This window comes from Emys orbicularis, chromosome 23 (assembly GCF_028017835.1).
Source record: "Emys orbicularis isolate rEmyOrb1 chromosome 23, rEmyOrb1.hap1, whole genome shotgun sequence".
NCBI lineage: Eukaryota > Metazoa > Chordata > Testudines > Emydidae > Emys > Emys orbicularis.
The window spans coordinates 2,470,348-2,493,898 of NC_088705.1; the positions used below are offsets into that span (position 1 = coordinate 2,470,348).

The 23,551-nt window shown below is 48.8% G+C and overlaps 1 protein-coding gene across 1 annotated transcript in view; it reads left to right on the plus strand.

Annotated features, from left to right (window-relative positions):
* GRIK3 (glutamate ionotropic receptor kainate type subunit 3) overlaps positions 1 to 23,551 on the plus strand; it is a 229,489-nt gene that overhangs the window by 176,754 nt on the left and 29,184 nt on the right. Inside the window, exons 10-11 of the mRNA XM_065421725.1 lie at positions 1,798 to 2,001; positions 22,668 to 22,891. Coding sequence (XP_065277797.1) covers positions 1,798 to 2,001; positions 22,668 to 22,891 — 428 coding nt within the window. The remainder of the gene's footprint in view (positions 1 to 1,797; positions 2,002 to 22,667; positions 22,892 to 23,551) is intronic.

The window sequence follows — 23,551 nt, forward strand, 5'->3', positions numbered from 1 at the left end:
GTGGTTCTGGAATCTCCTGGTGTGCCATATATCTTGGGCATTAATCAATGCTTCAGTGTGGAATGGAATAATAATAATCGATTAAAAAAACATGGTTTGCTTTCTGCCTGTGGACATGATTTTCTCAGAAAAGTAATGGCCCGTTCTGGATTCAGGAGCTGGGTTATCAGCCTGATCTCTCTGAACCTGTCAAGGCATCCAAGCTGGACATCTTTAAACTAAAAAGAATGGCTATTTTTGAGCATTAGCGGAAGTGCAATCATTTGGACTCAGAGGAGAGCAGCCCTCTGAGTGTTTCAGAAAGTTCACCGTGGAACATTCCTTTTCGACGTGCTATAACTTACAACGCTTCCTGGCGCTGCCTGCAGTCTGCTAGCTAATAAGGCAGCACTTTGCTGCAGCTTGTTACATTTTCAGAGGCTTTTCCAAATACAAAAGTAATGAGAACAGTTCAGGAGGGGGAGAGAAGGCCCCAACATAGCATGGGGGTACTTAGCCCAGCTTGCTGTGCCCTTCCTGAAGTAATATGCCATAGCTTGTTAGAAACCATCCGCTCCATGCAATATGCCCACAGTGCATGGGCATCTACCCCACACTAACTACAAGTGCCCAGGGTTAGAACCACAGGTTTGTTGCTTGAGAGGCCAGGGTGACGCCTGGTTATTGAAAAGTCCTGGGCCCTGATCCTGGGCTGCGGCTGAGCTGATCTCAGTGCAACATGGGAGTGGGAAAAGATGCCAAAAGCCACCAGTACCGCTGCTGGCTAGCGTAAGTTAGAGCCATCCTGGAGCTGCTGTAAATTATGCCTGCTCCTCTGACCCCAGTGGCAGAGCACCCCCTAACTCTTGGGCATGCCCTCTGCACTGACAGCCAAAGTGGGGGTGGGGGCATATTGGGCACTAGGCTAGTGAACAGGGCAATTCCTCTTCCAGTCAGTTCCGCTGCCTTATGGCCAGAATCAAGCTGTGGGTCAGAACTGGAGGGGATGTTCCTGGCATACTCTAGGGCATGATCAGATCCAGGTGTTTGTGGATCACCTGCCCTTTGGAACAGCTCGCAGGAAACCTGCTTAGGGTTCGGGTTCGGCTTTTAGGCACCTCCTCCTCTCAGTACAGACCTGTGCTCTCAGGAGCACCTGCTATGGGAGTGGGTGCTGGTGTGTTACAAAGGAAAAGGTCTAAGACACGTGCTGGTCTCCTTTTGACCTACCTCTGGCCAGCACTAGAATCCCTGCCCCATTCTTTGTCTTGTCTTGTTCACCTATCCCGGGGGCATAAAGAAATAAAGCCAACCTTATACCGGCCACTAGCCACGCATGGTGTCCTGGCAAGACACCCAACTCAAATGCTCTTAAGAACCCTGATGGTGCTGAGTCCACAACAATCCCCAGGGATCGGTTCATTTGTGTTTCTAGCGCCTGGGATTTGTGGCTGAATTTTTTCCCCCTATGTATTTTTATTTTTCAGTGCCCTTGTTTTCATTTGCAGAGCATGAAATGGTTATTTTCTCTCGCTCTCTCTCTCTGAAATCTCACTGAATGGAAAACAGTTGGCTGCTCAGAAGAGACAAAATTAAATTTAGTGGGGTAAACAAGGTGGCTAATTAGCTGATGCACCATGCAAAGTTAATTTATTCCGAACATGTTGTGGTGCCAACCTTGCCTGCATAATGCGTGTCACATTGCGCAGGGTTACCTGCAGGAACAGCCACCTGCTTTCATCGCTTTTCTGCTGGCAATGGGACTGGCAGCCTGCCCTTAACCGTGGCTCTTTGCTCCGCTCTCTCCCGGCTGCGCAGGAAGAGCCCTTCGTCATGTTTCGGAAGTCAGACACAGCCCTCTTCGGGAACGACCGCTTCGAAGGTTACTGCATTGACCTTCTGAAGGAGCTGTCACACATCCTGGGCTTTACCTACGATATCCGGCTGGTGGAGGACGGGAAGTATGGCGCACAGGATGAGAAGGGGCAGTGGAACGGCATGATGAAGGAACTCATTGACCATGTGAGTAAGACACGTGTGTGTAAAGCTACCGGTAACTAGGGGATAAACCATGCTGCAACCTGAACTGTGGGTCAGGACACCTGGAGTGGGCTGACATCCCCCCTGCTCTGGCATCCCAGAGCTCTGTATCTTCCCCAGCGTATACTGAACATACTCTATAGTACAAATATTCTTGATTGTTGCCAGGGGCCTCTCCCAGCTTTTCCAGGGTCATTGAGAGAAGAAATAAATTAGCCCCACCAACAGATGTCTTCCTTTGCGTCAGTGTAGGACCAGGGGCACCATTGCCCCAGCCAGGTAACATCCTGGCTCTAAACCACCCCTTCTAGTTCCAGCTGCTGGCACAGGGGGCATGTTGGGGGCATGCCCAGTGCCAGGGGCTTTGCCAGAGTGCAGCAATGCCCTGGACATCACTGACCAACGTCATGACCCATGGGGCTGTTACTTGCCTCAGTGCTGCTGAAACTCCTGGTGGCTGTCAAGTCACACCTGGGGTGGAAGCATCCCTCAGCAGCTCCTGGGCTTGGGGGATGGATGGGGACAGGCCGGGGTACAACATAACGGAGACAACCAGCTGCCTTAGACTCTGTGCCCTCAGTCTTGCACAAAGCACAGCCCGAGCAGACCTGAGGATCGCGGCTATCAAGTATTTTGGATACATGTCATGCTATTAAATATAATCATTATACACGGCGGTCCAAGTCCCTCCCTTGGGTATGCACAGCCACCCCAACTGGAGTCAAGGAGAGCTCTGTGGAGGTGTGGAAGAACAGAACAGGGTCCTGTCCTTCTCCCATTGAACTAAAGGGGAGCTTTGCCACCAACGTCAGTGGGAGGAGCGGTAAGCCCCCTATGTGGGCAATAGGGTTCCCAGGAGATACCGTCACTTCTGGGTGATGAAAATCAGAACCTCAGCCTTACATTCACATACATTTCGTCCTCAGTGTCCAGTGTAAAGTTGTGTTTGAATGGGAGGGAAATTCTGGCCAAGCGTATTGAAATGTGTGTCCCAGAAAATGTGCTTACCAAGGGGAGAGGGAGTCATAGGACTGGAAGGAACCTTACGAGGTCCTCTGGTCCAACCCCCGCCCATGCTAAGGCAGGATTAAGTGCACCTGCCTCAGTAAGCGGGCATGCAACCTCTCCTGGTATTTAGTCACAGCTGAGTGGAGCCTGCCTTGCGACTGTCTCCTGAGAGGAGTTCATTTGCTGGGTTCCTCTCTGCACAGTCAGTGTCTGACATACTTGGCTACATCCCTTTTCCCTCCCTCTCCTTATTGTTACTTGGCCAAGCCCCCGATGACACCCTGACCTCAAGCCCCGGTGCCGAGGGGAGTAGGCCACAACGCCTGGTGTCTTCAGTTCTGAAATATCATCTGCTGCTGACAGGATGACATGGAACTATTCCCTTCCAGGGTGCCTGTCCTCTGGGCTAACAAATGTACAGCAATCAACCAGCTGGGCAGATGGCCCTTAGTGCAGGGGCAGTGTTTCGCCAGCCTGGGGTAGCGCGGACAAGCGTGTTGCATGCTTGGCTCCATCATTTAACCATGCTGAGTCTGAAAGGGTGCAAAAAGCACAGTCCCAAAGAAGGCTAATTCCCTTATGCAGAGACCTGCTTCATTATGTGCCACAGAATGCCCCGGGCTGGTGCTGTGCAACACCCCCACCATCGTCCCCTGTGCCTGCCCTACAGCTGTGGGATCACTGGCCCTGGCTGAGCAAGGACATGTTTATCAGTGAGCGTATGCTTCCATCCCACAGACTTCAATGGGACTCCGGCATGTGCCTAAAGTTAACACACCCTGAAGTGCTTTGCTGCATCAGAGCCTAGTTGAGAAACAAACAATGCGACTCAGCTCTGATCCCTTTTCTAACCCCTGCCTGAAAGATCCCAGGCAAACGATTTGCCCTTCACTAAAGCACTACACGCAACTGGCTGCGCTGACCATGCCACCAGCTATTAAGCAGAAGGGTGTCCATTCAGCCTGCTTTAATCTTTGATTATACCTCCTAAACTTTCCTAGATGTTTTTTTCCACCCAGCGTTCCTGTCACTCAGAATCCGCCACAGTTGTCCTTGTGCTGCTGCCAGTAATTTGAAAGTCTTAGTTGATCACAGCTCCTGGAGAAAATCCTGTAATGCATGTTAACAATTGTGATGCTGTAGTCATCAGTCTTAATACAAAGAGGCCTCTTCCACGCTTGTGATCAGGGTGATGGGGGCTCTGCCACTGGGTGATTAATAATTGTGTATGTGTGTGTGCTTGCACGGTAATAGGGTGGGAAATTGTTAGATACAAGGCATGCTTTCGCTCTCACACAACTGTTTGCCAGGCCGCCCAGCAGTGCAGAAGAGAGAAAACAATCAAATTCCTCCTAAATCTTATCTTCCAGAGGAGTCTTAATTTTAGGCCCATTTGTAGACATGAAATAAATCCCACTGCACTTTTTTGCAAGACTGGGGAGGCATTAACCTCAGTGTCCTGACCTGATTCTAGTTCTGCTATTTAACTTCACAGAGGGCATTTTCGATACTATTCTGCCTCACTTCCCATCCTAAACTCCTGTGTGTGGTTACCCTGCACTCTTACACCCTTCACAGCCCTCTGCGGGAAAGGCTCCAGGGAACTGTCCAGACACTGTCTGGGATTTGCAAAGAGGCAGCAAGGAGTTACGTTTCCAGCTCCCGTTAAAACGGAGCAGCCAGCGCCCTCTGGAAAAACCCAGCTGGGCTCCATCACCCATTTTCCCTCCCGCTCCTCAGCAGTACATTCAGAAAACTGATGCAGTAAATAAACCCCTGTGGGGAACTACAGAAACAGATCACCTTATCTGGCTTGACTCAGGTGAACCTCACACTAAAGCTCAGGGCAGCTAAATGTGTGACCCAAAGCCATAGGACATCAGCATGATTTATTTTTATTGTTTCACTGGCTGTTTCCTTCATTGCTGGTGAGCACAGAAGTATGATATCTTCTACTTCTCTGGCTTAGTGGCATGCTTATTTACTGGCAGCACTACCTTGTGCTGGCTCCTAGGTGAAGGAATGATCACTACTGCAACATATAACAATAATATCTAGCACTTCTCCAGCAACCTAATCCCAGTGCCTCAAACTGCTTTACGAGCATTCACGACAACACTTCTGCAAATCACCCCAGTGGCTACTGACCCTCGTTTACAGACAGGGAAATTGAGGCATGAAGACTTTGCTGATGGGCACACGATACATCAGTGGCAGAATCCGAACCCAGTCCAATGCCCCATCCACTAGAGCATGCTGCCACTCAGTCGGGACATCTCCTTCCCTTTCTGAGGCACACCTGGGTGGCGGGAGGAGTTTTCCTCAGAGTTGCTTGTGATGCACCGGGCCAGGGTGGGTCTGTACTAGCTGGACAGCCGGCACCCCAGCTCTCTGCCAGTATACAGGCTCAGCGAGGCAGGGGCTCCTGTTTCACAGGGAGGAGAGAGTTCTGCCTATGACGCAACTGATAGGAGCAGATAAGCCAAATCAGTGGAGCTCCTCAACATCCGGGCAAGCCGAATCAGTCCAGTACCTGCCCCATGAAACAGTCACTGTTTGGGGCCAGCCCAGCTGCATCTCCAGACCTTGTGGAGCTGCATTCTCACCGGAGCAGGCTTTCCTGTGAGATCCCAGGGACTCCAGACTGGGAGCTTTTTCCAGGGAGTGCTTCAGCCACAGCCCAGTAGCACAGCTGATGATGAGGGAAAGAATAAAAGCCACTCAATACCTGCAGTAAGGATTGAGTTTGGACTGGGGTCTGTAAATGTAGCAGGGCTCAGGGCAGATGTGTGTTGGGGGCGTTTGGTCTGAGTCCCATCCTTAGCTGAGACCCCTCATTAGTGTCTGGATGCAATGTTGGTTGGCACTTGAGATATACCATGGCAAAGGGTCTCTGCCTCCCCCTGTCCCCAGGAGAGAGAAACTGTTGAACTCTCCCTCCCCCAAAAAAGAGGGTAATCACACACCCCTGAAACCTGTTACATTCGCTGGCTGAGAATCCATGTTTGCTCTTGATAGACAGACAGACCAATGGGTACGTTCTGAGTTCTCACTGGGCCTAGCACAATGGGGTCCCTGGCTGGAGTTCCTAGGCACTATGGTAATACAAACAACATTGGGATAAATACGTGATAGGTAGCTAGAGGGGTATGTATTTGTATAGACATGATGGTCGCGAGAGGGGTATATATTGTGCTAGATAGGACGTTCCTCTCTTTTTCTAGCTAATCCTCCACCCCACCATTAGCATTCCCAGCAGACTCCACACAGAGCATTCTCTTCCATTTTCATGTGTAGCCTAAAACCTTTGTAGAGAGCTTTGTGTGCTTGGTGTACCCCAAGTAACACAGCCATCTGGGAGACTTTGAAGCGAAAGATGCTTTGTAATATAGAACGTAATTACGGTTTTGCTGCCCTTGGATCTGAGGAGGAACACATAGGGACGAAAAGCAAAGGGTCCAGAATCCTGCAAGCTTTACTCCTCTGAGTAACGCTTAGTGATTTCATTGGGGTGAATAAGTGCTACTCCAAGCGAGAGCTGCCAAATGTCTGCTACAGATGAATCCTGTACAGTATTACAGCTCTGTCTAGCATGTGTAACAAACAGGCAGTTGTGAATGATTAGGCTCTTCTCTAGTCTTGAATCCCAGAGGCATTACCTGCTTCTAATGATCTGCTCTCATGCTTTATGGAATGTCCCTTCAGTGGAACAGAGGGTGAGAGCAGGTGCGCAGGGGACAATTTAATTTATTTATAAATTCAGCTTATTTTCTAAAATCATCTGACTCACAGAAAGGGGGGGGAAAAAACCACGTCACCAACCAGAGCAGCTGCGTTCTTGCTTCCACTGCCATTTAAAAGAGCCCATTAAACGCTAGTGCATTTCCAGTGGCAGCTTTACTGAGTCCCAAAGCAGCCAGAAAGGCAAATTGTCTGGGACCTCAACTCATGGCCAGAGGTCCCTCAACTTCCTAACAAGACGTGTTTCTTCCAGTGCATGCTGTGATCCCTACAGCCAGCTCGGACAGCGGAGGAAATCTTGCGTTTTTGTGAAGCTCTTCTTCCCAGAATCGGGTCTCTAGGAGAAGCGGTGATGACAAAGGGGTCTAGTTTCTCACCGTGCGGGGAGCGAGACAAGCAGCCCTGGGGTTTTGGCATCACAGCTATTTTGCATCTATTTCAAGTGATTCAGCCTCCTAGACTGCCTCTGAAGTTCCTGGCGCCAATATGAAATCATTGCCTAAGCAAAATAACTTGTATAGCCGCTGCGGTACTCTTGTAGCTTATGTGAGGGGAATGTAGTTGCTGGGTGACTCACGTCAGTAAATTAGCTTCTCTATGAATAGCTAATAGGCTATTGCCTTGTTGTTAATCACAGGATTGGGAGTCAAGAAACCTGGGTTCTGTTCCTGGATCTGCCTCAGACTCCCTGGGTGACCTTATTCACATGGTTTGTGCTTCAGTTCCCCCATCTGTAAAATGGAGATGGTAATAATTACCTACTTCACACAGGTGCTACAAGGCTTAATGTTTGCAAAGTGCTTCAAGTGCCTCAGCTGGAAAGCACTGGAGAGGTGAAAAGTAGAGCAGGGGCATGTCAAGGTAGCTGCAGTAGGGAATGTGTCCTCACTGCTTACCAGGAAATAAGCTAACTCTTGGATTCAAATCTGGCCTTCATATTTGTGCTCCCCGTGAAGTCCACAGAGGACAAAAATGTGACCCTTGTCGGTTATGATGGTTTCCTGTGTGGCTAGTGCTTTGGGAGGGTACAGTAGCCTGCGTTTGCTGGGCAGTCTACATTACAGAGTCCTCATTTTGCTAGAGAAACTAAAATCCTGTTTCGTTTCAGCTGGCAAGATGAGTTAACTCCTTAAATACAAAAAAAACGGAGAAAAGAAATGACAATGTCTTGGCTTTCTAACCATGCCCAGCTCCTCGTGCTTTTATGCAATTATTTTTGTCTGTGCCTCCTAACCCAAGATGTCTAGCTCTGTAGCCTTTTCCTCTTTGCATGTTCTGCATGATATCCTAATGGAATTGTCTGGTACCTCAGTCTTTGAAATGCAACACACACAGCTGAGCAGGTGTTTTGAGGCTTTTTTTATGTTACATACGTTGCTGGAGAAGGTCAGGCCGTGGGGCAGGAGATAATGGAGGCTGGATAATGAAACATAATTTGAATATGTCGCATATTTAGATACAGAACTAAGTGTCACTTGAAAACACCCATAACTAAAAAATGGTTTGACTAATTGTCTTCAACCTTTCCCAGACAAAATTCTAGTGGTCCCTTGGAAAAACTATTCACAGAAATGATCTGAAAATAATTTTCCTTCTGCAAGGATCCAAGAGATAGAGCTAATGCGGAGTTCTAATTATGAGCCACATTACCCCGTCTGTTTATATACCTACCGTAAAGAGTGACTGGCTTTCCTATGAGGAAGGAGGAATGTTGCCCTGGGGACAGACAGCTTACTGATACTGTATTTCACAGCAGAAGTGTTGTTTGCCTCCAAGTTCAGTATATGCTCTGCTTAACATTGACATGGAAACATTCTGACTTGAAGCACATTGGGAGAGGTTCTGCTCTCACTTACACTGGAGTAAATCCAGAGTGAATCCACTGAAGTCAGTACAGAGAACAGGGAAAGAGACCATCCTTGACTTTCTACAGTAGGTATTGACACACATCAGCCATTCACACTCAGAATGGCAGGACAAGGCATAGACCATGGGCACTCAACAAGGCAAAAAGTGTTCTTGGTCTTCTGAGCAGGATCCTTCTGGTTACTGCTCTGAAAGACTTTGTCTACATTAGAGTATTGAACCAGACTGAGCACCAGAAGCTGAACTGGTTTAAGGACCATTGCACATTTGCACTAGCACTATTCTAAGTGCTTTGGGTTTCAGTGCCCGCTATGCGTAGCCCACAATTTGCAGCACAGTTCTGAGAAGCTGGGTATTCTGGGAGGTTTTGCAAGGGACAGCAGTAATGGGAAAATTAGTTTGAACCACTTCAGCCAGAGTGTATCCAAATTGGCACTAAACTACTTCAGAGTAAACAGGGATTTAGCCCTGAAAATGCATAGTCTACTTGGTTGGCAGCACATGTAATCTGCTGGAGCACTTTTGTCCGTGTGCACAATATTACAGATGTGCAAGGGGACCAATGGATCTTAGCACAGAACACTTCTGTAGTGCAGACAAGGTCTAAACATCCCTTAACAAGTAAGCCGGACAGAGACAATTGAAGAGAGAATTGGCCGAGAGAAGATAGACCACCTCTCAGCTGAACCACATCGTGTCCTTGTTCTGGAAGATATTACAGGGCTGTAATGAATTTTTCAGCTCTGATCAGTCCAAGGTTAGATTGAAAAACCAAGTCATGCTGAGTGTAGGGAGGGTAAAGGTACATGATTTGGAAGCACAATATAAACTCACTGTGACTTTTGGACCTCCATACAACAATTCTGAGTTTTCTATTAAAAGTGAAAATTAATGTAAGGGGTCAAACCCTGCCCTGAGTTCCACTGCATGATCTGGTCTTAAATGCTTCTCAAGAGCTCAGGCCGTCCAGAAAACCAAATCTATCCAGTGGCAGAAGTCACTGAGCAGCAACTAGTCACCTCTAATTTTCAATCCTCAGAGAAAGCCATTCCTGACAATGCAAAGAGCCTTATTTCTGTTCCTGCATACCCCAGAGCTCCAACAACCTGGGAGGGCGTGGGGTGTGATTATGGCCTGGAATTCCGTGATGCCCTCCGTCTGGTGTGGAGTCATTTTGAGAAATCCCAGCCAAGGCATAACAAGGTCCAAGGGCTGGAAGCTGAAGATAGGCAAATTCAGACTGGAAACGTGGCACATGTTTTTCACCAGGTGGGTAATTAACCATTGGAACAACTCACCAAGGGTTATGGTAGATTCGCCATCATTGGATGTTTTAAAATTAAGATTGGATGTTTTTCTAAAAGATCTGCTCTAATTCAGGGACAGTCTCCCCTGGGCTATGCAGGAGGTCAGACTAGATCAGTGATTCTCAAACTTTTGTACTGGTGACCCCTTTCACATAGCAAGCCTCTGAGTGCAACCCCCCTTATACATTTAAGAAAACACTTTTTTATATAGCTAACACCATTATATATGCTGGAGGCAAAGTGGGATTTGGAGTGGAGGCTGACCGCTCACGATCCCCTATGTAATAACCTCTTGACCCCCAGTTTGGGAACCCCTGGACTAGACGATCACAATGGTCTCTTCTGGTTTTAGAATCTATGAATATGGAATAGACTGTCCGAAGCTACATTTCTATCTACTGGAATGTGGGAGGGGTCCTAGCCATCCCAGATTTTTCCCTGTGCCCCACATTTCCCTGTGTTTTCCCTCTCTGTGACTCGGACCCTGCATTAGCAAATCCCTACAAGCTAAAGGAAACTTTGCTGTGCTGTAGTGCAGGAAAGGGGATTTCGCTGGAGCATGGCTGGATTGTGGGGTACAGGGAAGAACCAAGAGCAGCTGAGACTTAGGTGCTCCCTAAACACGATTTTGTTACCCAGGTTTGATAGAAACCTGCTATGTTAAATATTATAGAATATTCCAGGATTCCTGCGGCATTAGGACCTCAACCTACGTGCTCCTACTCTGCACTTCTTTTGCAAGTGTAATGGGGAAAGTATTACATCTCACTTTATACAGTATGGTTTGGAAGTGTGACTAAAATCTGACTGGACTTTTTAGACACACTGCTGGTAAGTGCAAATAATAACAATTTTTAAAGTGCTGTGAAAGTTTCAGATAAAGGGGGTATATAAATATGCAAACATTAATTAGCATCCCTGCCAGGTACTTTTAATGGAAACGTTAAATGACTTGCCCAAAGTTACACAGCAGGTGTGCGGCAGAGCCAGGAAATGGACACGGGAATCCTGATTCCCACTCTCATTCTCTGCACTAGACACAATTTCCTCACGGTTCATATTAGGCAATGCTAATGGTCTTTTTCCACCACTGACTTTATCATTATCTTGGAAAGTATGATCGCCTCAGGGCAAGAGGGCACTGCCTGACCAAGGCTCTGAGGCCCTGTGGTAATACAAATAAATAATAATAATAGGAGCTGATATGGGAGACCTTGTTAACCTTGATTAACTCATACCGATCGGGTCAGTTAAACCTGGTACAATGCGTTTATGAATAGGATCATAACCATTCATAATTTATTTCAGCCATCAGCTCAGTAATCTGCTCCACAATGTGCAGAAAGTGGTGCAATGCTTTGGAATATTGTAACTTCATGCCTTTGATACCCCCACTAAAAAACAAAAATGCAATAATCTGACATGCTAATTTGCCAACTCACTGAAGTGTCTTTCATGCTGATTTCACTTCAGGGACCTCCTGGAACAGACCCTGTAAAACAGAACAACACAATAATTAATGGCATAATCCCATTAGAGTGACGATGGGAGAGTGCTGGAGATGGGTAAGAGGCAGGAAACATGAAGATAAGTGGCCACTCTCCCCTAATGATGCAGACTTGACCCTCTAGGCTGAATAAAGAACAGAGCATGTCAGGCACTACTTGGAGAGCATCTGCTCTTGGCTGTTTCTTTTACAGCATTAATTCTCCTGGTGAGATCTGAGTTTTGCTGTCTCGGGTGTGGACATGTCCTGCTGCCTCACTCCAGCTCCCATAATTCCCTCGGAAGGAGCAAGAGACGCAGTCTGTGTGGCTGCACTGGCCCAGTTTGTGTCTGTGTGATACTGACGCTGCAGGCACCGTTCTAATGGAAGACCGGCCTTAGCACCCCCTCTCCCGGCACACAGTAGCTCTGGGTTTCTGCACCATACAGGCTGCCACACTGCATGATTGACGGAGACAGCCCCACAATGAAGGGAAAATATCCCATTGAATCATTTTGAAATCCCAAGTCTGTTGCATGAGATTCATTGAGCAACACTCTTCCTACTAAGTAGTCCCATGGCCTGGCAGACCTTAAATTAAGTACTTGGGCCCAAGGGAAGAGGCGTTTGGAAAACTTATAGAAGGGAAGCAAAGCATAGCTGCTGGTCTCTGGGATGTTTTAGCTGCAGCACCGCTGGCTCTTTGAATCCTCCTTTCTAGCAGGCCTGGGTTGGCGGGTGCTTGTCTTGGAGTGATTTATCAGTATTCCCCAAACCCCATCTAAAACCATTATTTATTTTATCCGCGGGTCGTTAAGTTTTATAGAACTGTTTATGTAAAACATTAAACAGGGAAACTGTTTGAGTGCAACCAGATGGGGCCTGTCTTCAGCAGAGAAGCATCCGCAAATCACGCACAGAAGGAACAGCAGTTGATTGGCACCGGGGGAGACCCTGAGGTTAGGAGTCCGTGCTCACTGAAAGCCAATCGGGTGAAGGCTTCTGAGACCTGGGCTTGGATTGGCCCAACTTCATCTCAGACATCCACCTCCTTCTCAGTGAAGTGGGCGCATCAAGGGAGAAGCATGAGTCAGGTAGGACCATAGGATCCTGTGAGGTGCTGAGCATACAAGGTAACGTTCACCCTGCATAGAAGACGTGGGGCGCACGGGTCTTGTGCTGATGTCCTGGTGCAGCCCCTAAGTGGTGCACAGGGCTTCAGTAGGACGTTAGTGGTGCCTAGGCCAAGGACTTAAGTGTGCCCGGCCCCTCTGAACAGGACGAATTGCCCCCTTCCTGAGACGTGAGGCTGCAATGTTACAAGGATTGTTTAGTGTCTTGAATGACTGAGACTGATGGGAGATGCTGTTGTCTTGGAAATGCCTGAGGCAGAGAGACGGGATTCAGCCCGTGTGGTTTTGGGGGAAGAGCCCATGGGAGAAGCCACATCCCGGCTGAGCTTCCATGTGTGTTGTGAAAGGTATCCAAGGAGAAGGGAGATGTTAGTCATGTTGCTTAATGCACTAATGGAAGGTGCCCAGATACTGTACTGCTGAGCACAGTCCGGGAACTAGAATAGACCAGGGAATTCAGGGAAGGGAGGAGGGGAAGGACTGGAACTGAGGCAATTAGCTCCTCTAGGGCTGCAGCCAGAGACCGCGATGCTCAGGAGAAGGGGTTAGGACACTCACTGCAGTAAATCTGTAATGAAGGAATGTGCACGAGCCGCGCTATCGTCACATCATTATCGATATGTCTGTCTGGGCTTTATACACATTGTGTCATTTCCCCAGCAGTCTGCAGTGCAATGGTGCAGACTCCAGAGTATGACAGAGCTCGGGCTGTTTACTTGATGGTCTCTTGTTGTTTCTTTTGGAGCTATGTGAAATCCCGGCTCCAGACAGGGCTGTCCATAGGTGGTAAAGGCTTAGTCTGAAAACCTTTGTAAAATTGGCTTGGTTCTAGTCTGGCCTTAAGCACAAGTAGGAAAAGCAACAGCAGCCCAAGCGACTCATGGCATGACCCTACCTTCCATCTCCCAGAGGTGGGTCTGTAGCGAACAGCCTACGACTGTGAGGTGCAAATTGTACATCCTGTCCTGCTGGGTTTGCTGTGATCTTCATCCCTCCTAACAACAAAAAGCATGGTCTGTGTGAAAGGCGTTTGGTGGCCTTGAGACCATTTCCAAGCGGACATGACTCTCATCACATTAAAGCACCACCACAATTGCCCCGTGGTTGGCAGCTTGAGCAGAGAAGCCATGAATGAATTGGCCCCTGGGGACTGAACTTGGTCTCAGACCATGAGCAAAGCTCATTTTGGGAAGGTTTGGGGTGCACTGATGGTGCAGGGGTGGACACTTTCAGTGCCATGGTTCTATGGATAAACAGAGAACCTTATGGCTGTCAAATCCACCTCCTTTCGCCAGCAATCGCATGCTCTCGCTCTCTCTCCAGACACCAACGACAACTAATGCAATTAAACCCACATTATGGATTAGTTATCCATAACATTTCATTTAAAAATTCAAGCTGTCTGACAACTGCATCTTGAACTCTCTTGTTGCTAGACTGTGGGGCATGGCATTGTTAGGACAGAAAAGCAGCAGAAAAATGGGTTGTTCTTGAAATTTTGCACACGCACATACAAAAAAATAAAACTTCTCTTGGGCTGAAACTAAGTGCCAAATTTCCACTTGGTATGAAATTTCATGTGGGAAATAGAACGGCATGAAAAATAATAGGGTTTCTAATGGAAATTCCTGCTGACCGGTAAGTGTAGTGGAGACATAATATCTGTCCGCAGGGACAATTTATAACAGTTGATTTAACACTTTCACAATAAATGGACATTTATTGACAGTAAATTCTGGTGGAATTACATATTATGACCACGTGGCCACGTTCTGATTAATGCTTTTGCGCGGGGTGCCAGGGGGCTGTTTATTTCAAGTGCCTGTTAGCTGGGAATTCATTCGGAAGCCATTGCCTCAGGAATGGAAAGAACCCATTTGTTTGGTCCCGAGGTGTATTTCATATTTATTTCTACACTGCAGGGATTCAGCATTAAGGAGAAGGCATAAAATAGGAGGAAACGCTGTGCTTCCAGCTGGCTGACCGCGCTTCTGCCTTTTGTGTGTGCTGGAGCGTCATTAATCAGGTGGATTCATCTTTTTAAATCCAGTGAACACAATGGAAAGGCAGCATGGCCCCGTGGATGGGGCTATGGACTGGAGACTTAGGTTCTATTCCTGCCGCTATCACCATGTTGCTGTGGGACTTTATGCAAGGCTCTTCCCCTCTCTGAACCTCTGGTTCCCTTGTCCGTAAAGCCTAGTTAGATTGTAAACTCTCCAGGGGAGGGACAGTCTCTTTCTATAAGTGTGTACAGCGCCTAGCACCATGTGGCCCTCATCTCAGGTGGGGATGGATCTTGGCTGTACTGCCCTAGAAACAATGATAGCGCTCTGCAGAACAGGACATGTCCATTAAAGAAAGAGAAGCAGGGAGCCATTGCAGTAGCAAGAAACCCAGTAGGATGCGATGATGCTCATTTCCCATGTACAGCACATAGCTGAGCTCCTCCCTGGCTGTGTTTGCTTCACCACTGAGGTTAAATAAGTTCACTGGCCAAACACGACGTCTAAATGAAGCTGTAAGAACAGCCATTAAGAGCCAGAGGGGTCAGAGACTCACATGATGTCAGGGAGTGGAAAGCGTTCAGGGCGGCTCGGGTCACAACCTCGCCGTTATTCAAACATTAGCTCTCGCGCTGAGGGATTAGACAAGCAGAATGAGCAGTCGCTCACAGAGGGCTCTGCGCTGGGCAGTCAGACAGGGGAGTGGAGTGCTCAAAGGCATAATGACCTCTTCCAGTTCCAGGCTGCTGGCCGGCTCAGTAGGCTGCAGCCATGCATATCATCTCTCAGTTCTTTGGTGGCCTCTGTGAAATGAGCTGGTTGTCTTAGTCCTGTTCATAACGGGCCTCCTGTGAGATCAGCCCATGCCGGGAGAGCTGGAACTCTCCTCTTGCCCGTGGGGCTGGTTCCCCAAGGTCAGAGCTGAATCTCATTGGCAGGGAGGAGCATAGGGGTGAGTAACTTACGCAGCTACTGCCCAGGCTGTGACCCTTGATGCTTTTGGTGCTCACTAAATAATAGAAGAAGATGCAGTCCCTGGCCCAGGGAATTTATGGTATGAATCAGACCCAGGCACTTAATGCACTGGCAACAGGTGCAGTCTTGGAGCAGGACAGGTGTCTTCAGGGGTGCATCACCCCCATGGAAGAAGCAGGTTTTGGAGGAAGAGCAGGAAGGAGATGGCGCCAAGCAGACAGGACAGCATGGAGGAACAGACAGGAGAGGAAGGAGGCAACAGAGGGAGGCTTTGGGCAGCATGGACAGCAAGGGAGTGTGAGAGGAAGCTAGGTCAGAGATGTAGGCAGGGCACAGATGGGGAAGGCACAAATCAGGCTTGCCATGGGAGGAGAGAAGAAGCCAGTGATGGAGCCAGGCAAGAGAAGTGACCAGGTCAGAGCGGTGGGAGAGGATGAAGCATTGTAGTGGCCGTGTTTTATGTGTCCTTGGTAGGAAGAATCGAGAGCTGCACTCTCTGGCATTGTCAGTCAGGCACCAAAAGAACAATTAATTCATTAAATAAAATATGCATTATTTACCTGTCTCTCAGGCAATGCACACATAATTAGTTTATGCAAATACCTAGCTCCGGTTGGTGAAATAAGCATGGAGGTGTTCTATTTTCCTGAATAAATATGTATCTTGGGCCCATGTTGGCCAGACAGGCTGTGAATGGCTGCTACATGCCTCAGCTCTGGACTAATGAGCATTGGCTGCGCTGACCCTTGCGAGGGGACAGTGGCTTCTTGGGAGCTGCTCTGACCCCATTCCCTTGCACAGCTGAGAGATCTGCATGGGACCGAAGGGTTTTAATAGGAGTCGAACCTCTCTGCTCAGAGTTTGGTTCTCCATCCACTCACACTGGTATAAACCAGGACTAACTCCACTGAGCTCACAGTGGGGTAAAATCCGTGTATGGGAGAGCAGACTCACACCCCTTTAAAGACTGGGGGGCGGGGGGGAAGGTTCCTCATTTGGCATTCAGTCTGCTGGACAAAATTCTGCTTTTGGCTCCGATTCAGCAAGGCACTTAGGTATCTGCTTAGCTTTAAGCGGGTGCGTAAGTCCCCAATGTGTTGAAGTGGTTTTGCTGAGTCAAGGCCCCTGTGCAGCTGGCACTTGCAATAATTCTGTGGCTATAATAAAAAGCCTTTTTGCTATTCAGCAATGCCAAATTCTGGGGTGAGTGGATGAAACAGTCAGAGGCTGTAAGTGACGTCCTGGTTTGTCACGTCAGAACACGACAAATGAAAGCGTTGCCCCTGCTAGTTTTGCCTTAGACCCTTGTGATCAGCAAATCCTTAATTAGAAGCCACCTTCCGAAAAATCTGCATCGACGAGAAAGGATCTCACAGTGCAGCTCTGTATTACCATTACCAGCCAGCATTTCCATGCTGGGTGTCTGCTTCAGGCTGACATTGTTTGGGACACTTCAGCAAAAATGGCTCGGCCATTGCCCATAACAAGGCTGGGGGAAATACGTAGTTTTTCCCATATTAAAAAATTCTGACCACTGTTTTGTGGAGAAGCTCCAGCACCTCTGTGGTTTGGAGCAGGGACCTGATTATTTCCATAGAGGATCATGAGGGAGTCCCCACCTGGAGGGAAATAATTCCCTAAATCCCCATCTTTGAAACGATTTCATTGGGAATTTTCATAGATTTTTTTAAGGCCAGAAGGGATTATTATTCTGAACTCCTGATAACACAGACCCCAGAATCCCCCGCCCCCTGTGACGCCTGCTTTGAGCCCATAAAGTCTGGCTCAGATAGACATCCTAATTGATTGAAAGATTTCCAGTGCTGGCGAATCCACAGCATCCTTAGGTAAGTTGCTCCAATGGTTAATGTGGTTTCATAATTTCTAAAAGCAAATGCTGGGCAAAAAATACAGGATAAATAATAAATCAGATGGATCTCTTATGTGTGCACGACATTGAACAAGACCGAAGTCAAGTCAGAGACACAGCACTTTCCCTGAGGAGCGTGCAGTGTTACATTCATACAAACCAAGTTGATCTGTGATTGCCTTTATAAGACCTTTTACTGGATGCTGCCCAGGATGGTCTGTTAGAGCTGAAGCACGTGTCCAGTGAGGTAGGGTAGAACATGTTCCCTCCCCCAGGACAGCTGTGTTTCCCACTGGTGGGTTTTACAGCAGCGTATGTGCTCAGTTTCCACATGACAGAGATGCCTCAAGGATTGTGGTGTCTGGTGCACCCTTGAAATGCTATCATTAGTCATCCAGAGCAGCTGAATGTTTTGCAGTTTCTACCTTCAGGGCTTAAACTTGCTGGGTGAATTTCTTGTTGCCAGGCACCTGTTCATTGCTGGCCAGCAAAGCTGCGCATGAGAGTGGTTTTAAGGATGCACATTGGGGCCGTCCTACTCAGTCTGACAGGGAAAAGAAGTGAAAAGCCAGGGCAATGCCAGACTGCATCAAGAAATCGTGTTAAGGATGAGGAAGGATGTGACCATGTGTGCCTAAGTGACCTGGGTTACATGTGCCGCTGGGGTTGTAGCCAGTTTTGCACATAATGAAAAATTGGTTGTAAAAGCTTTGGATTTTAGTGAGCTCTGTCAGAAGCTGTGGAAATGTTGGATACATGATATTTTATACTCAGACACAAACACTGCTTTCAGCTGTTACAAATTACCATAAAGCGTGTCCGGGAAAGTAAACTGCCTGTCGGAGAACGGAGATTGTTCCACCAGCACTTTGAGGCAGCTCTGGCAGTGCCTTGTTGCAACCTCAGTGTGCCCGAGTTTCCACATTGGTGCGACAGACGTTAGTAACGTTGCTTGATGCACTAGTGGCTCCCTATGCGCAGATACTAGGGTGATGAGTGTGGTCTAGGAACCTAGATAGACTAGACGAGAAAAAGGTTGAGTGTGTATCTTGGGCACATGATGCATTTACCTCTGTTGAGTGATGTGGGTTGTTGACATGGCAACAGATTTCCTTAAACTGCCAGGACCAGAGTTCAAATCCTGCTTAAGTAGTAGGTGGAATTTGCTGGTTTCATCCTCGCTCTTGGTGGATGGATAAAGATTTCAAACTTCACCCTCTTTTTGAGGCTGAGACAAAAGGAGTCCAAAGGAAACAGAACTTGTGACAGGTTCAGAGTTTTGGTGAATTTTGAGATGCTGAACTAAACACTTCTCTGGCTTCATGCTGGCCTGTTTGCCACGGGGCCTCCTGACCTTTGAGCTCAGCTAGACCAGGGATCGGCAACCTTGGCACGCAGCCCATCAGGGAAAACCGCTGGTGGGCCGGGACGGTTTGTTTCCCTACAGCATCCGCAGGTTCAGCCGATTGCAGCTCCCACTGGCCGCGGTTCGCTGTTCCAGGCTAATGGGGGCTGCGGGAAGTGGCGGCCAGCACATCCCTCGGCCCGCGCTGCTTCCAGCAGCTCCTATCGGCCTGGAGCAGCGAACCGCGGCCAGTGGGAGCTGTGATCAGCCGAACCTGCGGACGCTGCAGGTAAACAAACTGTCCCAGCCCGCCAGCAGCTTTCCCTGATGGGCCGCGTGCCAAAGGTTGCCGATCCCTGAGCTAGACTATTATTCAGTGCAATATGTGCTCCTGATCCCCTTAGGTACTTCTGAAAATCTCTCTTCTCATTGTTTATTACCATTATTTGTATGACAATAGTGCCTAGAGGCCTTCTGGAGCCCCATTATGTTAGGTGCTGTACAGACATATAGAGAGGGGCCCCACCCACAAAGCTTGCGGCCTAAGACAAGCTGGAGATATCGCAGGAACGGCCATTTGTGTGGCATCCTGGTATTTCTGCTTCAAGTCAAAAACCAGGAAAGAGGGAGGTGGACAGCATCAAAAATAAATCAATAAGAGACAGTTCTGAGCCCTGGACAAAGGTTCCATTTCCGTTTGGTTTGAGCTTCAGGGCTGGTTTGTATTTGATTTGAACTGATTTGCCATTCCCTAGCTGCCATTCAGCCAACTGGCTTAACTGTAGTTATTTATCTTTGTTTTAAATGTGCCTGCCTGAACTCTAAACGCACGTACAAGGAGTAACGCATGCTACCCCAAACAGACCCATAGAAAAGGTTAGGGCTTTGCCAAACCGGCCTGTCCAATCACTGAAACTATAAGTACCCACATTCGGGTGAAAGTCCCTCTGTGCAGAAATCCAGCCGAAGAGATGTGACCCCTGTGAAGCCCCACTTACATACGAGGTGGTGCCTAGGCCATGTGCTCTGAGTTTCACGCAGAATTAGCAGAAGCCTATCACTGGGGGTGTTTGCAGTAAGACATGAGACGTGAGGAACAGAAGCATAGTACAAAATGTCCCCTCCTTCATTCACACTCAGCACCGAGACACGCCCCCCAGCATCCTAAAGCTCTGGTACTTCTTTGACTCTCTGGGGTGTCCACGGAGAGCCTATCAAGTTTCACCGTGAAGTCGACTGTGGGGAAAGAAAATGAACACTCTACCTCATGCTGCTAGAATATTACTTCCTGCTACTTAATTTCTGGGATGGCCTCCCTCTGTGACATTCTGTACTTGAAGCAACATTGAAACGAAGGCCAAAAAATATGCCTTCTATGTAGGATGGCATTTGCAGCACGCTGAAATCGCTGGTTGTTAAGTGTTGCTGCAGGAGGCAAGGTCACAGCCACGGGTTAGGACATTTTAAAATACATTGTCTCTGGATCTATAATGAAGTCTATTAAAAATGCAAACTCATTCCTGGGCAGATCACAGCTGGGTCAAACCCCCTCAGAACAGAACCTCTCCCGCTGGTAAGCACAGTGTTTATGTACCTAGGATCAACAGAAGAGCTACGCAGTAAAGTTACAGACTGTAATTATTAAACAAGGTGGACCAAATTCTGCCTGCCGATACGCTGGCGTACATCTGAAGCCACTTCCTTGAGGGTAGTGAATTTATACCAGTGTCACCTCATACAGACCCGGGCCCAATTCATTAAGTAGGTTCTGCACCATCCAACTGCATTTCTTTTTATCCATGGAAGGTATTTATAATTACCACAAGACCTGCCCACCTCACCCTCTGCCTGCCCCCTGGGATCTGCATGGTTAACGTATGGTCCAAGCCTGATCCAAACCCCATTGTAGATAGTAGGAATCTCGTTGACTTCAGGGGACTTTGACCCAGGCCCTGAATGCAGATCAGGGTGCAGATAACTTCTGGGGAAGCACCTCATCCCCAGCTAGACTCCCTAGGAGGACTTACAACTCATGGGGCACCAGCATGAGTGGAGCCCCCCCCATCTCTGCCCCCATGTCCACCCCCCCACACTTTGCAGGCTCAGAGGGGACCCTGCTCAGGGAAGCCATAACGAGCCATCCTGTGAGCATCGTAGCCCTGCCGACACCCAGCGAGGAGGAAGACAGTAGCTGAGCAGTCAGAGCTGCAACCAGGATCACGGGGGCTTCTGAGCCGAGACCCTCCCTAAAGATGGTGGTTCGCAACATCCCAAGGGGGAAAACAAATGGGCTGAAGAAAGAAGCAGGAACCAGGGAGGGAGTGCAGGGGTGGGGGGGAGGGAAGGGGTAAACTGAATAATTAAAAGGAAGGAGATCCCTGTGGCCTTGTTGAGATTAATAGAAGCATAATAAGTTGAAGCTGCATCACAAATCCATCTCTCTGCGTGAGCTGCTTGCGCGCCAAGTGCTGGGCACTGCAAGACCCAGATGCCCTGAGGGCATCAGAGGATCCTGTGGCTATGGCCATTATTATTCATGATGATGATTTCTGTGTGGCCTCCCTGGGCACTGGTGTGAGAACCAGGACAGATGTAGGTGATGGCTAGACGGACACACACCCAGAGGGCAGGCCAGGCTCCCCAGGGTGAAAAGCTGCACGGGGGGCAGATTTCTCCTCTTGCTCCAGCAGCTGCGTACTCCTGACAGATCCCACAGGCAAAGGAAGAGGAAAATCCTGGAGCTGATCTGCCCTGAGGGGCCAGGATTAGAATTTGGCCCTGTGGTTTAGGCCCAGTTCAGCATGGCAACTGCAGTGGGATTGGACAGTGCTCAGCACCACACAGGATCATGCCCCGGGAGAAGGAGCCTGCCCAGGGTTGGGTTGGTGTGGAGCTAGCAAGCTTTAGGTTCTAGTCTCCAGGCAACATGTGCTGCAAACCCAAGTGACCCTAACAGAGGGGCTGTGTGGTCAGGTGGTTAGAGCCCGAGGCTGGGGTGGGGAGACCTGGGCTCTATTCCTGCCTCTCCCACCGACCTTCTGTGACGACCTGGGCAAGTCACTGCTGCGCTTGGTGCCTCAGTTTCCCCTCCCATCTGTGGCTGTTTATATTGCATACCCTTGGGGGCAGGGACTCTCTCTCCCTCTGGTGTCAGTCAGGTCCTCCAGGTGCTACTGGAATGGCCCGTGTGTACACGAACTGGGGGAAAGAGCATTTCCGCCATATGTCTATGTGCTTTTTTCCATCTCCCCCGTCCCCCCTTCCGTCTCTCCCCCTTGTCGCCAGGCAAACCTGGTCTGGCCCTGAGCCTTGAGCCCTTCGGCCGACTGTGCTTTGAGTGCTGGTGATTTGTCCGAACCCCCCGTCCCCCCAGGGATGTGTCACTGAGCAGGGTGGGCACGGGACCCTGTGGACTGGCCCGGGTGAGTTTCGTGGTGAACTGAGTCAAAGTGTGAAGAACAAATCGCTAAATGTTTCGCGTCCGCTAAGTTCTGATACGTCCCTGACTCTGCAACCCTTGGGCCAATCCACAGTTGGTATAAACCGATTTCTGTGGCACCAGCCCAAACTCCACCCATCGAGACCCAAACTGCTTCCTAAGATCCTGGTATCGTCGTCGTCTTCAGATTGGGGGGGAAGCCGAGGAGGGGCTTGTGTGTTTCTGCTTTGGGTGAGGCCAGGCCTGCCCCAAGTTGGAATAAACATCAGAGGGAATTTACCAAACACTTGCTGCTGCTCCCTGCATTCAGTAGGCTTCTCCCCTGCCCTGAGCGCCGTGAAGTCAGGCTCCCAGGAGGGCGGCCGGTCTGAGGAGGCAGCGTGCTTAGCTGGGGATGGAAGTGCCTTGGTTTCTAATGGCTTCTCTCTCTCTCTCTCCCTCTGTCTCTCTCTCCCTCTGTGTTGCCGCACAGAAAGCTGATCTGGCCGTTGCTCCTCTCACGATCACCCACGTCCGGGAGAAAGCGATAGACTTCTCCAAGCCTTTCATGACATTGGGGGTCAGCATTCTGTACCGGAAGCCCAACGGGACCAATCCCAGTGTGTTTTCCTTCCTCAACCCCTTGTCTCCTGACATTTGGATGTACATTCTCCTCGCCTACTTGGGGGTCAGCTGTGTGCTGTTTGTCATAGCCAGGTAAGGGGCGCTCCGATGCCACGGCTCCAGACTGCCACCGCACATCACGCTTGCTGCCCTTTGCCGAGTTCAGAATCATTTTGCTGCTTGATGTCCCACTCCCAAGAGCCTGCAACTTAAACCCGTTCTTCCCTTAATTCAATTACATTTCCTCCATTGCACAGAGACGGGCTGGGTTGTTATTGTAGGGTTGCTCATGATTGTCAGACTGCATGGACTGTTTATTTCCCCTTCCTGGCTGTGGGATAACTGGAGCACCAGGCTGAGCATCCTTCATTATTGTAGGGCTGCTCATGATTCAGACAGTGCACATGGTTTGTTATTGTACTGTTGGGTTACTTCATAGGGCCTGATTCTGATCTCACTTAAACTGGTTTCACACCATGGCAGCTCCAGTTAAATCAATGAATGTACTCCTGGTTTACTCTGTGAGTGAAATGATAATCAGGTCTGCTGTTTGGGAGATGGGGTTTAGTTACTTACTGTAGGATCACTCACTGAGATAAGCAGGCTTTGTTATTGTAGGATTGATGCTTACATCTCTACCCACTGGTTTGTTACTGTAGGGTCAGTCATTCATAGGCACGGTGGTTTGTTATTATACAGTAAGATGCCCTATCAGCGTTAGGGCTGACCATGCTATGCAGTTAAGGTAGGATT